The sequence below is a fragment of the Grammomys surdaster genome, unplaced genomic scaffold (genome assembly GCF_004785775.1).
Source record: "Grammomys surdaster isolate TR1022 unplaced genomic scaffold, NIH_TR_1.0 125953, whole genome shotgun sequence".
Lineage (NCBI taxonomy): Eukaryota > Metazoa > Chordata > Mammalia > Rodentia > Muridae > Grammomys > Grammomys surdaster.
Window position 1 is genome coordinate 1,294,049 of NW_021620773.1, and position 17,020 is coordinate 1,311,068.

The 17,020-nt window shown below is 37.6% G+C and overlaps 1 protein-coding gene across 1 annotated transcript in view; it reads left to right on the forward strand.

Annotated features, from left to right (window-relative positions):
• Positions 1 to 17,020, forward strand: part of Syt10 (synaptotagmin 10) — a 58,205-nt gene that overhangs the window by 23,975 nt on the left and 17,210 nt on the right. The window contains exon 3 of the mRNA XM_028753706.1: positions 4,603 to 5,170. Coding sequence (XP_028609539.1) covers positions 4,603 to 5,170 — 568 coding nt within the window. The remainder of the gene's footprint in view (positions 1 to 4,602; positions 5,171 to 17,020) is intronic.

The window sequence follows — 17,020 nt, forward strand, 5'->3', positions numbered from 1 at the left end:
CTCTCTCTCTCTCTCTCTCTCTCTCTCTCTCCCCCCCCCACCTCTCTGCCCTCTATATATTCTGGAAGTGAATGTTCTGTCAGATGTGTTGTTCTCTCATTTGATGTATTTCATCTTCACCTGCTTGATTTTTTTTTAAGCTGTGAAAAAGGATTTTAGTTTTATAAAGTCCCACTTGTTAATTTTTGGCCTTATATCTTGGGCAAAATATGAGTCCTAGTCATAATGTCCTTTCCTGCACCTGAATCATGTAGGCACTGCCTATGGTTTCTTCTAGCAGTTTCAGGGTTACAGGCATGACATTTAGATCTTTGATGCATTTGCAGCTAGTTTTTGTGAAAGTTGAGAGATATAAGTCTAATTTCATTCTTCGGCATGTGAGCATCCAGTTTCGATAGAACCATTTGCTGCTGAATATATATTTTTTCTTTGTCTTATGTTTTGGGGGGTTTGTCAAATAATAAGTGCCTGGGTTATCTGTACTCATGTTTGGGTCTCCAGTTTCATTCATTGATCATTATGTCTGTTTTTGTTCCAGTAACATATTGTTTCATTACTATGGCTCTGTAATATATAGCTTGTGTCTTTTGATAGGAGAATTGAGGCCATTAATATTGAAAGTTATTATTGAAGTGTGTGTATTCATTGTAATCATCATATTGTTGGGTTTTGGCGGTGGTGTTTCTGTTGTCAGTGGTACTTCATGCTTTAATACTTATGACTTTGTATTTCTTTCCACAATATCTGTTATGCACATTCCTCTTTTTGGTCTGAAATATTGCTTCTTGTCTTATCTTTAGGTTTTGTCTGTTGTATATAAATAATTTTTAGGTTGTTTATATCATGGAAAGTTTTGGGTTCTCCTTCAATCATGAGGGAATATTTTGCTAGATATATTAATCAAGCTTGGCCATTAATCAAGCTTGTGGTCTTTCAGATCTTAGCATGCACTGCTCCAAACTTCATGTTTTCCAAGTTTCCATTGAGAAATCTTCTTTTATCCTGATGACTTTTCCTTTATATGTGACTCGCATTTTCTCTCTTGTACTTTTCAATACACATTTCTTTTGTTCTGTATACTTAGTATTTAACTATGATAGACTACAAGGATCTTTTGGGGGGGGATTTTGTGTGGTTCTTCTATCTGTATCTGTATGTTTTTCCTTAATTTAGAGAAGTTTTCTTCTATGATATTGTTGATGGTATGCTCTATGCAGTTGACTTGAGTTTTTTCTCCCTCATAATCCTATAATCCTCATGTCTATGATCCAATGCTTTGGTCATTTTATGGAGTCCTACCTTTCCACATGTTTCTCTTTAGTGATTTGATTTTTTTCCTATTCCTTGCTTATTCAACCTATTCTATTTTATCTTAGAGTCCTGATAGTCTATCTCCTGCTCGATTCATTCTACCTGTAAGGCTTTCTGTCCTTCTATTCATACCTATGAACTTGAATTTTGATTTGGTTTGATTTGATTGTGATTATCTCCTGTGATTATCTTCATTCTTGGAATAAAAAAATATGCAACTTATTTTTTCATTTACAGGAACCTACAATTGAGAGATTTCAGACGTTTTAATGAGACCAAACTTTTAAAATGTTTTAATTTTTAAATACTGTGGGATTTCTAATTCTATTTATGCTTTGTATTGTGATATTAGTATTAATATGAGATCATAGGGTTGAAGAAGGGAATGTTTACCATAGAATACAGATGTGTTTGTGTGCCAGGTTGACAAGGAGTCAAATGTCATAGTTGGATGTTTATTGGTTTGTTTGTTTTGTAAACTTGACACAAATTAGACTTACCTGGGAGAAGGAACTTCAGTCTTTCAAATGGCTCTATCTGGACTACCTGTATAGTAAGTCTGTAAGGAATTTTCTTGATTAATGATCAGTGTGGGAAGGTCCAAGCTTTTGGGGGGATGCAACTCCTGGAAAGGTGGCCCTGAGTTGTATTAAAAAGTAAACTAGGCAATCCATAAGAAGCAAGCCAGTAAACAGCATTCTGCTATAGCTTCTGCTTCTATTCCTGCCTCCAAGTTCCTGCTTCGAATTCCTGCCCTGGATTCCCTCGGTAATGGAGTGTTCCTGAGAATTTAAGATGAAACAAACCCATCCCTCCCCATATTTTAACACAGTAGTGGACAACAGCCAGTCCTCTCATCTCATACCACATTGCCACCTGTCGCTGTCTTGTTTTCCTTCATAACAAACACTCCTTTCTGGTTCTGCATCACTAGTTCTCTCTACATGATGACAAGTGTTCAGTCTGTCTCAAAAGAACATAGAAAGGTAGGAGATATTGAACAGATGTATGCTCAAAGTTGGAGCTGAGGAATAATCTCCAGTTAATGAGACAGAATCAAACTGTTTGCATAATGGTGATTAAGATATAAAACATCCCTGTGGGAGCTGAACTTAGAGATCAAACTTTGGGAAGAAACGTGTATAAAGTGGCATTTAGAACACAAGTTTCCAAAGTGTTAAGGACCAGGAGACTAATATAGAGTTTCAAGGGAATGATTTGACTATCAACACAGGGCTAATAACAGGAGATTGCCATGAAGAAGTGTTCAGCTGACAAGTCAGTGAGGAGGCATTTATTTCTGAACTGTAATGTGGTAACAGCAGACAAGAACAATGGAATATTCCATGCCAAAACACAGTAGAATAAAGGATGTAGAGAAAGTATCAGCAACCTCATGAGAAGTCTGAGACAGGTTTCTATCAAGCAGTGAAGTGTAGAGGACATTCACTTGATGACTTACTCAGTTAGCTTCTGTGTAAGACAACCAGAGTCCAGTTATAGTCCTTTAAAACCCAGAACCTCTCCCAGAACATTTTCATGGGTCTCGGAAATCTGAAGGGTAAATGATGCTTTGGTTCCCATTTTCATTGTTTGAACACTTGCTAATAAGTCATTCCAAGAGAAAAGGGGGAAGAGGGAGAAGCTGTTTGTTGTCATGGTGACAGTTCAACATTGTAGCCGTGAATGCTTTTGTTAACCAACTGGCTGAACTGACTTAGACTGTGCACCATTTATCCTGTAATTAGGGCACTGCTACTTGAATAAAAACGTAACACTACAGTTTTTATTCCATTAGAAGGGGCTCAGTAGAAGTGAGTCCTATTAGAGGCTTCTCTGCCATGCACATCAAATCTGAGGCACAAAGAAGACATTTCTACATTTTGAGAGGAAAAAAAAAAAAGGATTAGGCTATTATATTCGAAAGTCTTTGGAATTACGAAATGAGCTTAGGACATTCAATAATTAACTTCTTTCAGGTTCTGCTCATATGAATCAAAGTTGTTGGACAAGTGAAGTGATTTTAATGCTTAATGAACTTTCTCAAGAAGCTAAAGCTAGCCCCATTGTGTAGCGATTAGCACCCTAGACTCTGCTTGCAAATTGGATTATAGTGGGTCACTTTAACACTTCAGAACAACAATGGAGCCTATGGGAAATGTTTCCTCCTGTTTTATAAATTATCTCTGACCTTATTCTGAATATAATTTAGGCTGTTGGTCTCTTATTTTAGAATAGGTTTAAATTTATTCACTACATTGTATACCTAATAAATTGTAATGGGATAGGTCTAAGAAGACAGATTGCTTCAAGATTTACAGTCTTGAAGTTTTAGTAAAGTATTTCATATAAATGTTACATATTCAGTTACAGAAACTAAAATGGTGAGTTTCAAATTAACTATAGTTTTAATTAATAGCCATTTTATCAGACCTAAGATGTCTAGTATCTTTCTTTCTATATAAATATTTTTTCAATTATGGCCAGAATTTGATTTAGTCATTATCATATAACATATATTGTTACAATATTTATGTTGCTATTTTCAATACATATTTTTATATATTGGATATATATTACAAAATATCCTTCAATAACATACTTAATTAGGTATTTTACACCATGGAATAGTTATAATTTAGCTTACAAATTCAGCATCCTTATGCCATTTCCTATATAGATAGCTATTTAAGGAAGTGGAGAGGAAACCCTCCAAAAATATACCTTAAGATATTGCAACTAAGTAATCTTTGAAGTTTAGTATATATAAGTAGGTTATATATAATGTTTAAGTAAAATGTTATATAAAGCATATATGAATATTTTTAAGTATTTTCACGGTTACTTAATACAACACATGATTTAGTGCTGTTAGAGATTTTAGGAGGGGGAGTGGCTCTGACATCAATAGGGAGAAAATGACGAATTTGCTTGATTTTGGGAGAAGGATGGTAGGACATGTTGAGAATCCTGTTTCTTCACCACGGTGTTTAATGATGCGTTTATGGGGGAAAAAACAGCCAAACCTTTATACACTGAATATCTGTGTGTTTTGATTATCCATCTTTAGACTTTTTGACAACTGTCATTCCAGTTTTTCAAGGTAGCTCTTTTTGCATCATTTGAGTTGAGACAGTGCTGACACAGACATAGGTATACTAATCCTACACAAGGACAATGACATTTTTCTCCTGATCCTAGTGGTTGGGGTGGGTATATATATCAGTTCCAAACTACCTCAGAAATGACTAACCTAAATTATTTTGTGTATGTGTGTATGTGTGTGTACAGCCACAATTCCTTCAGGAGACACCTACCAAGGCAAATGAACGTCTCCAGTGTCGACTTTAGCGTGGGCACTGAACCTGTCTTACAAAGAGGAGAAACAAGAACCAGCATCGGGAGGATAAAACCAGAACTCTACAAGCAGAAATCAGTTGACTCCGAGGGCAACAGAAAAGACGACGTCAAAACCTGTGGGAAACTGAACTTTGCGCTCCAGTACGATTATGAAAACGAACTCCTAGTTGTTAAAATTATCAAAGCTTTAGATCTCCCAGCTAAAGATTTCACAGGGACTTCTGATCCTTATGTGAAGATCTATCTTCTTCCAGATAGGAAGAAGAAATTTCAGACCCGCGTGCACCGGAAGACTTTAAACCCTCTGTTTGATGAGCTGTTTCAGTTTCCGGTGGTTTATGATCAGCTAAGCAACCGCAAACTACACTTTAGTATATATGATTTTGACAGATTTTCCAGACACGACATGATTGGGGAAGTGATTCTTGATAATTTATTTGAAGTCTCTGATCTCTCCAGGGAAGCCACAGTATGGAAAGATATCCACTGTGCTACCACAGTAAGTAATAAACCTTCCAACTTCTCTTTGACCGCTGGTGATGTTTAAGACCAATCATTGCCCACACTATTAGAATAAATTCTATAGAGCCGTAGAACTTAAACTCTAAGTTTCCGCAAACGTGGTATTTGATTACCTAGTAATATAACTTGGGCACCTAATATGGCATCAGTAACATTAGCAGGTGCACGGACAGCAAAGTAGCTTTTGCATGCTGCTCCAGATGGGAAGACTTTTCTTTTACAAAATACATGTAACCTATATGCGGTGCCAGTTTCTCCGTGAGTGATGCTGAATTTTAAAGTGATTTTATTTCACAAGTCAAACCTGAAATGTATGCTGATGCAACGTGGTTTGATCTGAAACAGCCCATGATTTTGGAAGCTTCCATGTAATGTACATGGTTACAGTACACGGGTGACAAAGGATCAAAAGAGAATTCTCCATAGTAGAATTATTTTTTTTCATGATATGTATTTTTCAACTACAAAATGATACAGTATTGAAACTTTTGACAGCAGTAAAAACAGAATAGAAATAAAGCAATCAACAGCGCTACCAATTATGTAAATGTTTTGGTTTCCTGTTTCTGCTCTGAATGCATTAAAATAATTATGATTACACTGAATTTTTATTTTGACACTGATTTTGTTCCATGCTAGTTTGTCTCAATGGATGGCCTTTATTGTTTTAGATTTTTAAATTATTAGTGTGTTTGTGAGTATGTCTGCATGTGTGTGTGTGTGTGTGTGTGTGCCCACATAGGCATACAGTGTATATACATGTACCATGACAGGCACTTACAGAGGTCAGAGGACAATTCTGTGGAGTTGGTTCTTTTCTACCCCGTCATGGGGTCCGTGGATCTAATTCATATTCCCAGGCTGGCACTACAAGTGTCTTTACCTACTGAATCATCTTGTTGGCCAAAATCCACAGCATCTACACATGTTATCCATTTACTTAACTACTTTCTTGTCATACACTTAAATGAAGCATAAATTTTGTTTTTTAAAAAAAGTGAGTTCTTTCAATTCACTTTTATAAAGCTGTCTGTCTGCCATAGAATTACAGAAGAGAAATTATCGACTTGCTCTCGGGTTCAATTACTAACTTGTTTTGATTTATTAATTTTAAAGTGGGACCATTTTACTTTTTACCATCAGGTTATGTTGATACATTTAGTTTGTCTTAACATTTTACAAAAATTGATGTTTAATAGAGACAACAGTTTATTTTTAAAAAATTATAAATTCAGAATAACTCTTTCCATGGCTTTCTTTCTATGGGTATTTTCCTGAGGCGGTATTTAAAGCAGTTGTTGTTACAGACTTGTGTGAGAACTGAGTGTCTCAGCATTGTCACATTTTCAGTCATTGGGGTTCATTGTTTCAACATATTCTTTAAGAAACAAAGGGAAGTACTGGGAAGATGGCTCAGTGATTAAGAGTACTGACTGCTCTTTCAGAGGTCCTGAGTTCAATTCCCAGCAACCACACGGTGGCTCACAACAATCTGTAATGGCATCTGATGCCTTCGTAGGTGTATCTAAAGACAGCAACAGTGTCCTCACATACATAAAATAAATAAATCTTTAATTTAAAAAGTAACAAAGGGAAATCAAAAGCAAGATCCTGATTCTCAGACAGGCACCTCACAGTCTTTGACATTTTAAACGTTTTGTTGATAACAAACTTATCACTTTTTTTTTCCTTTTTCTTTATTGGATATTTTCCTTATTTACATTTCAAATGTTATCCCCTTTCCTGTTTCCCCCTCCCCAAATCCCCCTATCCCATCACCCCTCTCCTGCTTCTATGAGGGTATTCCCTTACCCACCTACCCACTCCTGCCTCACCGCCCTCAAACTCCCCTGCACTGGGGCATCAAGCTTTCACATGACCAAGGGCCTCTCCTCCTATTGATGCCCGACAAGGCCATCCTCTGCTACATATGCCGCTGGAGCCATGGGTCCCTACATGTATACTCTTTGGTTGGTGATTTAGTCCCTGGGAGCTCTGGGGGATCTGGTTGGTTGATGCTATTGTTCTTCCTATAGGGTTGCAAACCTATTCAGCTACTTCAGTCCTTTCTCTAACTCTTCCATTGGGGACCCCATTGGGTCCAATGGTTGGCTGTGAGTATTTGCTTCTGTATTTGTCAGTCTCTGGCAGAGCCTCTCAGCAGACAGCTATATCAGGCTCCTGTCAGCATGTACTTCTTGGCATCCACAATAGTGTCTGGGTTTGGTGACTTCATATGGGATGGATTCCCAGGTGGGGCAGTCTTTGGATGGTCTTTCCTTCAATCACACAGACTCTCTTAACAATAACCACCACAAGTTTTAGAGCTCTGACAGTTAGAATTCTACAAATGTAGACAGTGAGTGTTGTTGAGCTGCAGTTGCAAAGTTATTTCCTTTGACTAAGAAGTCTTCTATCATGGTTCGCTATTTGGTCAGCAAATGTTTGCAGAGTACCAATGTTTGGTTAACTCTACACATTTCAAGAATACTGTTGGAAGCATATTCTATCCATATGTTCAGGCTCAGCAGTAAGAAACCAACAAGTGAAATGTAAGTTTAGTGCCTTTTCCAAAAGCCTCTGTGATGGTTTGTATATTGCTTAGCTCAGGGAGTATCACTGTTTGGAGATGTGGCCTTGTTGGAGTAGGTGTGTCACTGTGGGTTTTGGCTTTAAGACCCTTGGCCTAGCTTCCTAGAAGCCAGTGTTCTGCTAGCAGCCTCCAGATGATGTAGAATTCTCAACTCTTCCTGCACCATGCCTGCCTAGATGCTGCCATGCTCCCACCTAGATGATAGTAGACTGAACTTCTGAACTGTAAGGCAGCCCCAATTAAATGTTGTCCTTTATAAAACTTACCTTGGTCATGGAGTCTGTTCACAGCAGTAAAACCCTAACTAAGTCAGCCTCATAGTGGATTTTTTCGTTATAATTAATTACAAGTTTTTTTTATATCAACAGGTCCTTTTCAAAGTAGTCATTGCTTTCAGGATCCTGAATTTTTGACACAATTTAGTTATTTTAATAAATTCTCATAGTTATTATTTTATATATTTTGATGTATTATTTCTATATATTATATATATTGTCATATTATTCTAATAAACTCACTATAAAACCCAGGCTGACTTTGCAGTCATGATCTCCTGCCTCTGCATTCTAAGTTCTGACAGTACATGTATGTACCACCACCATAGCTGTTCATGAAACAATTTTACATTTTTTATTTATATTTTTAATAAAAAAACAAACATTAATGCAGATCAAAATCTGCTCCAGAAAAAAAATGTTGTATTCCGAGCCGTACATCTATGAATTGAAATTGCAACTGTAGGGTTTTCTAGAAAGAAGGAAGTAAAAACGGGTAGAAATAGGAATCCAACAGAGAGATCCATCACCCACATCCTATAAAAGCTTGGAAAGGCGAGATTAGATGTGAAGGAGTCAATAAAATGAACAAACACGTAAGGACACATGATCATTGTGTTAGGAGACACATCCATCAGCGTGTCTCTAGAGCATTCTTTCTCATATATCTAAAGTCCTTTCCAAGATCTTTCCTAAAAAACTAAGACAGTCCATTCCAGGAAATCATTTTTCTTCCCTGAAGCCTCAGATCCATATATCTTTATTCTTATTATACAAATAGTCACCAAAAACTTTCTCTGTGCAAGTTTATATTTAATTTTAAAGTCGAGATAAATAATAGTAGAAGAACGTTTTGGGCCAAGGAAGAGATCTAAAATAAGAGCTAAATAAAGGAATAAAGCAATCTTATGCCCACAAAAATCATCCTGGGATGGCAATAGAATTCTGAAGAGTTCTTTGTTACTTGAAAAGAAAATTGATGAGTATCTTCAGAGAGGACCACATGGGTTAACAAAAGGAATCGTCACTTTTCTCTCTTAAAGTTCGTTATTAAATAGCAAAGAAAACATTGGAAATGTGTATTTGTTATGTATAAAAAGTGATTTCATTTTATAGATCATCGTATCAACTACCTGTCATACATAAAGCAATCTGGTTGTCTCTAAACTAACACAGAAAAATTAATGACCTTAGGGAGGCTCACACCGACGAGCACAGTATACCCTAGGCGACCATTTTTGTGACAGGAGAGAAAAACTGCTAGTTTATATTCAGTTACATAGAATTTAATGAAGATCACTACTTACTGACAAAAATGTTCACATTTCAACGTTTAGTTGGTCTGTTTAATTGAACTTTTAAATCACTATGAAAACAAATACTTTGTATCTTTACATGTAGATTTCCCATGCCTAGCCAGAAGCCATTGGGAATGTAAATGAGGAAAATAATTCCTATAAAACATTTATTTATTTACTTATTTATCTATTTATTTATCTATTCATTTCATATGTATGTGTATCTATGCACATGAACGTATACATGCATGAGTGGAAGTAACAGGACAACTTGTAGAAATTGATTCTCTTCTTTGCTTAAACCCAAGTCATCGGGCTTGGCAGCAAGGCCCTCAACCTGCTGAGCCCCCTCACTGACCTAACAACTCTTTTTTTTTCTTTCAATAAAATTACATTTTGAACATTTACTTATTTAACCTTCTACTAAATAAACATTTATAGCAGCAACCATCTCCTAAAGCATTTAAAGATTCTTACAAGACACAAGAAAAAGAGACGCATGTTCATATGACATATTGAGCTGGGTATAAAATATTTTAATAGATTATTTTATGACACATGATTTGCCAAGTAGTATGTAAGTGAGTAGACCTTGAATTGAAAACTGAGAGCAATATCTTGTTCCTGGTGCCAGCCTTTCAGAGTATCAAATGTCCCCATTGAGTTGCATGTAAATAAATATATCTTATCAATTGTTATTATGTTTATGTGAGTACTTAAATTTTTTAAATGATTTTTTATTCTGATGCTATATTCTTCATTTTTCTTCCACTAATACTAGACCTATCACTGGATCAGAATAATGCTATTTATAAACTTTACTATCCTACAGTCAAAAAGTTTTTTCAAAATGACAAAATTCCAATTTCCTTTTAAGTAAAAATACTGGGATGCTTGTCTCACTGTATAACCAGAGAGAGACCAGGAGTCAGTACTACAGGCACGGGCTACATGTTAGTTAAAAATCCTCACCTCCTGCTAATTTTTATATAGCCAGGAAATTGAAACTCATCCTGACAGCAGAGAAAATTAAAGTTGAGATATAATGTTCAGTTGGCTGGATGTTTGCTTTGTATGTACAAAGCCCAAAATTTAATTTCTGGCATCCTATAACTGCATGTGGTGGCACACACCTCTAATCCCACCACTGAGAACAAAAGGCAGAAGGAGAAGGATCGGAAATTACAGGTCATCCTTAGCCATGTGGAGAGTTTGCGAGTCTCAAAAACCCAGAAAACAAGCAAACAACAAAACCCCGAAAACCCAAGTTCATTAGGTGTAACAGAGAACAAGCCGTTTAGAATACATCCAGTGTTGTCATTCAGATCATATTGAACGGTATTATTCTGGAATTGCTTACTGCATGGCCTCATCCTTGTCCATCTTCCCATCCCAGAGACTCTGTGGATGCTTTCACTGCTGCAATCCACTTCACTTTTCCTAAAATTACTTGCTGCCCTCCTCTGAAAATTAGATACATTGTAATTAGTAGAAGTTGTATTTTTTTAATCACTGTTCTGTTAAAAAAAAAAAAACCAAATGCCTAAGATGCTTTAAGATAATAAAGACCTGTGTTTTTATTCTCTGTTGTCCCCTAATTAATTCTGTGACATTTTGAAAGGTCACGATACTTGTTCAGAATCAGCTGTAAGAACCTTGGGAGAGAACATTTATTTTGATCACTAGTGTCCCCATGGCCAGCCAAGTACCTGGCGCTTGGGGATGTTCTCAATCACTATGAGCACGGTGATGGATGAATAGATCTTTGAAGACTGATAAGGTATTTGGTAGAGTTGGAATCAGAGTTTGAGAATTGTGAGAGCAAGATGAGACATTAGCAATGATAATTAATAATAATAAGCCAAACTTCCAAGGGCCTACGTGTACCATGATATGAAGTTTGGACCTTATACTGTAAGATCTCTGTAAGACACACACCAGATCCCATTAAGGCTTTTAGCAAAACCATGTGTTGCTGGAGTTGTTGAAGGTCAGAGACTGGGACTGGGCAGCCCCTGTAAGTCATGTTCAGCCAACTGGACATAGTAAGCCAGATAAACAAACAAGCAATAGCTGAAATCAGTAAAAGCAGATTCAAGGTGGCCACACTGGGGAAAGAGATAAAAAGTTCCAGTTACGCCCCCTCCTCCCCTCCCACTTCCAAGTCCATCTTCAGGGTTCTGAAATGAGGGTAAATCTCAAATGGAAGGAAGAGTGATATGTATAATTAAGCAGTCTCGATTCTGCCCATCAATGACCCAGTCTGTCTTCCTTACCAGGCAATCTGAAAAGGTGTTGTGATATCCCCTTCCAGGAGACAAGCTCCCTCTCTCTCTCTGGAAGGCACCAGGATCCAACCTTTTCCTTCTCCCAGCATGAGATTTTGTGCAGAGAAATTCCAAGTCTCTGGAGCATTGTTTCAATAGTTTAGATTGTTGTGTGGGGGAAACCAGGTCTTTATAGGATGTCCTTCTTCCTTCTAGGCATCCTGATTACACAGGCACAATATAATAACATTTTACATCCATTACCTTTACGCCTTCCTCATTAATCTCCAGTTCAATGAACCTAGATGTTGTCTAATTGAGGGGTACCACCTCCCTCATCTGGCACAATTTCGTGCAATTGAAGTGATAGCTATGTTTTGTGTCTACTTTTTCCTCTCTTGAATTTGAGCTATTAATGCCTAGCTACAGCAAACAAGCATGAAACTGGTGTTCTGACATTAGTTTTAATGTGTTTATTTAATGTGTATGGATATTTTGTCTGCATGTATGTCTGTGCACCATGTATGTGCCTGGTATCTGTAGAGGGTCAGAATAGGGTGTAATCTGTTGGGGATAAAGTTACAGGTGGTTGTAAGTTACCATGTAGGGACTGGGAATTGAACCCTGGTCCTCTGGAAGAGTAGCCAGTGCTCTTACCTGCTGTGCCATCTCTCCAACTCCAGATCCAGACACTTTTGAGTATACTTCAATTATACATCCTCCATGGGCCTCATTTTTACTAGTGTTTACACTTATAAACATTTAGTGCTGGAAAATAATTTATTTCATCTTATTGAGTACCATTTTATACCAAGGACGCCGAGGCAACATCAGGGTAGGTGGATTGCTCAAGATGAAATTTCAAGAGGTGTGTCATGAAGAAATGATGAAAATTCTATAGTCCTTTGAACCCAGAACATCACTTGAATTTGACTATAAATTCATTTCCTCAGAGGTGGACAAAGGACTAGTAATTTGATAAAAGAGTTCACTTGATCCACTTAGTAGCACATCTTGCTTTAAGCAATATACTACAGAAAACCATCTGTTTTCTTACCCTCAAGGAAATGTGGAAGGCAGGCTGCATTTAGGGTGCTAAGTAAATGTGATGACTGCTGTAACCATAGCAACCAATGTTTTTTTTTCAATACGTCTTCATTAGTCTACTTCCCAATATATCCCTGAATTCAAACTTTTCCCTCAGCCAACGTTTCCCATCCCTGTTTTATTTAATTCGCTTCTTCTCTCTCTTCTCCTCCTAACCAGGTCACAAAAGATAAAGAAGTGGTACAAATAGTATTGCTGTCATTATTGTGTTTTGAATATATTTACATAAAGTACTTGCTTGACATTGTAAGGTAAAAGCCATTATCATTTTACTTGGGGATCAATACATGGAAGATGTACATGGTTTTTGTTGGTGTCTGTGTACATATCCATACATCTGTGTGGATAAGTGTGTGTGTGTGTGTGTGTGTGTGTGTGTGTTAGCATGCATATAAAGGTCAGAGGTTAAGGCTGGGTGTCTTCCTCAGTCATCCTCCACCATAGTTTTGAGAGTGTCTCTAACTGAAGCCAGAGCTCACCAGCTTGGCAAGACCATCATCTGGCCAGTGAGCTCTGGAGATACTCACATCTTTACTTGCCTAAAATTGGGGTTACAGATGTGCACTGTCACACCAAGCACATACATGGGTGTTCTAGGTGCTGGGGACTGAACACAGGCCCTCATCATTGGATAGCAGGAACTATTGTGATTGACCCATCCCACAAGTCCAGAAGCTTTACAGTTTCATCTCCATCATTTCTGATTCAAGACCTGAATCCTTCCCACTTTGCCAAGCTCCTGCTCTTCCATCTCACAAATACCTCTGGATTCTTGCTTGCTGAGAAGCCATCAGCCACCTAACGAAGCCTCATTAAATATTACTTCATGTGAACTAGTCATTCTTATCTTTGAATATTTATTACAGTACTCATATATATTATCTGAGAAATCTCATCACTTCAACTCATTAAACATCATATATACCTTGTTGTCACAGCTAAGACAAAGAAATCACGTGCACAAACCCTTAGGTCAGCCTCTTTGTCACCTTCCTCCATATTCCCCACTATCCAACTGTGTACTTAGAAAATTGTCACGGTGAACACATAACTAAGTTAGTGCATACATGGATTAAATGGGTTAAAGATACTCCTTGGAAGAAAAGCTATGGAATGTCAAGCATTAGACTTTACACTGGTTGTTTTCTCAGAGATACAGGAGTTTCTAGAGGGCTAAGAAGGGGAATTCTTACAATAATACTGCAGACAGTAACATAACAATTAGTGAATTTTCAGGAGCCCCTCAGAAGCCAGCCTCATTTTAAGTACTTAAAGAGAAGGAACTGAAACAAATGTGCACAATTCTCTACTGAAGTAGAATATACAAAACATAGCTTCTTATCTGGATGACACAGTTCATCACTTTGTGTTAATTATTGTTTACACTTTTAATAAAATGCTAAGACTATATATTTCTATGTATCTAGAGGATATTTTTCTGTGTATCCCCTTATAGCCATATTGAAAATGACTCTAGATTACTGTGCTTTGGGGATATTTGATTTTTTTTTATCTGTATTATGTCTTTACAGCTACTTTCTATTTCTACATAGCTACTTTTATTTCTGCTACTAATTGTCTCTTTAGGTTCCATGTGAGTTTTCACGTGGTGCAGATTGATTAGCAGATAAACATTCTTGTTAGAGTTTTTGAAATTATGAAAATAATCTTTGGGTGATGAGATTCAGTAGCCAGTAAGTAGAAAAATTAATAGATTGTGTGATACGACGTGATCAGTTAGATGATCCATTATCTGGTCAGTTAGATGATCCGTTAAATGATCCGTCAGACATGGGACTGTTTATTCATTAAGCTGTTTAGATGATTCTGATTTTGTACCTTTTATCATTTTTAAAATATGTTTGTATTAGTCAAAGTTGACTAGAGAAACAGAACTGAAAGAATGAAATATCTCTCTCTCTCTCTCTCTCTCTCTCTCTCTCTCTCTCTCGCGTGTGTGTGTGTGTGTGTGTGTGTGTGTGTGTGTGTGTGTGTACACCAAGAGTTGCCCAAAGGATCTCCTGTCACTCTACCCATAATCTTTTTTACCTCCATTGTGGAGAACCAATCCAATCTCCCCTGGGTAATCTGGACACGGTTACTCCTTGGTTTAAGGGCATCAAAAACCCAAAGTAGTTAGGGAGGAATCTGAGTCTCTAGTTCAATGGAAGGTTTATTATGTCTCCTGAAGGAGTGCTCCCTGATCTGTAACCAAAGCTTGTAGGACAGAGAACTTAAGGTTGTAGGAACAGGAAGAAAAAAATGTCTAGTGGTTCTTTATGAGTGATAGTGAGTGGGACCACTTCCTCTTCCACCCCTTAATTTCTGTATCCATGGATCCTGGTTAAGGAAGAAGCCATACCATATGTAGCATGATGATTTACACCATATACCACATTCTGGAGAACTCTTCCCACCCTCAGGCTAATGTTATCTAATTGACCCTCTATGTCTTCAAAGGCCATTCCATTGTTCAATCAGGCTACCTATTTCAGGATGAAGGAGAATATGCTAAGACCAGTGGATTATGTGATCATGGGCCAACTGTCACACTTCTTTGGCTGCGAAGTGAGTTCCTTGGCCAGAAGCAATACTGTGTAGAATACCATAACAGTGGATGTTACATTCTATAATTCCACAGGTGGTAGTTTTGGCAGAAATATTACATGCAGTAAAGGCAGATACATAACCAGAATAAATATCCATTCCAATAAAGACACAGTGTTGTTCTTTCTACAGAGGAAATGGTGCAATGTAGTCAACCTACCACGATGTCACCCTGGAAAGAATGACATACCTAAGTCTCAGTCTTGGTCTCTGCTGTTGGCCTACCTGCCAATCTAGCAGCAGCTGTAGCCAGGTCAGCTTGGTGAGTGGGAGTTCACATTGTCAAATCCATGCATAACTTCCATCTCTGCCACCATGGCCACTTTGTTCATGGGACCATTGGACAATGGTACTGATGGCTAGGGAAAGGAGATATCCACAGAATGGGTCATCTTATTTACTTGATTGTTGAACTCCTCTGCTGAAGAACACAAGTATCTTCACACCCTTGGCCCATTAGGAGAGATTTATCCACAAATTTCTTCCAATCATTTTTCAAATCATGGCCTTTCCAAGTCCCTGATTATCCAGCAAGTCCATTGGTTACAGGCCATGAATAGGTGAACAGTCGCACATCTGTCCAGTTCTTCTTCCAAACAGAATGTAAGACCATGTGTACTGCCCAAAGTTCTGCCCACTATGAAGATTTCCCTTTGATGGTGTATTTCAGGGCTGTGTCAGAAAGCGGTTATAATGCTGCTGCTGTCCACTTCTGCGTGGTCCCTGTATAATGTGCAGAATTATCAATAAACTATGCTATTTTATATTCCTTTTACCATTATCCCACAGCCCTGAAATCCATTCTAACACACATTCTTCAGACATCTGGAGTGAGTGAATTATCACACTCATTAGTAGTATAAAACATCTTCTCATGAACTAGACTTATCTACTTGATAAGACATAAGGGGATAAGATATCCCCTCTTAGCCTTATACCTGGTTATAAGTCTAACAGTAATTTAGGTGGATCCTGAGGGATATTAGTATTGCCAAGTTTGTCATATCCTTCAAAGAAAGTCACTAATGACTTAGCAGACAACGAAGAACAATTTTCTCAGACAAAGGTAAAAGGGGCAATATTTCAGGTGGTGGGGGTTGGACTCATCTGCTAAGGAGGGAGAATTTTCTTCCTTCATGCCAACCATGGCTGTCTCCAGATGGAAAAGCCAAGAATCCAGTAGTTGTTCAGTCCATGAAATGGTTGTCTGAGTTTGTCTTCAGAATCCCAAAGAAGGCTCTGATACCAACGAAGGAAAGAACTACCCACAGAGAGTGAGGGCAAACAGCAAAGAGCAAGCACTTCCATTCTCCATGGCCTTTATATAGGCTGCCACCAGCTGTGGCCCGGATTTATGATGGATTTTTCTCCCTCAAAAGATCCAGATATAGGGTGGGTCTTCCCACTTTGAGTGTTTCAGTTAAGAAAAATCCCTCACAGGTGTACCCAGCTGCTTGAATTTTAGTTAATTCCAGGCATAGTTAAGTTGATATCCAAGAATATCCATCACAGTACTTATTCTTTGACAATTTTATACATGCATACAACATATTTTGATCATATCTTCCCCTAATTTCTCCTATCTACTCCTCCTTAACAACCTCTGCTCCACTCATTCCTTTCCAAATTCATAGATAGATAGATAGATAGATAGATAGATAGATAGATAGATAGATAGAT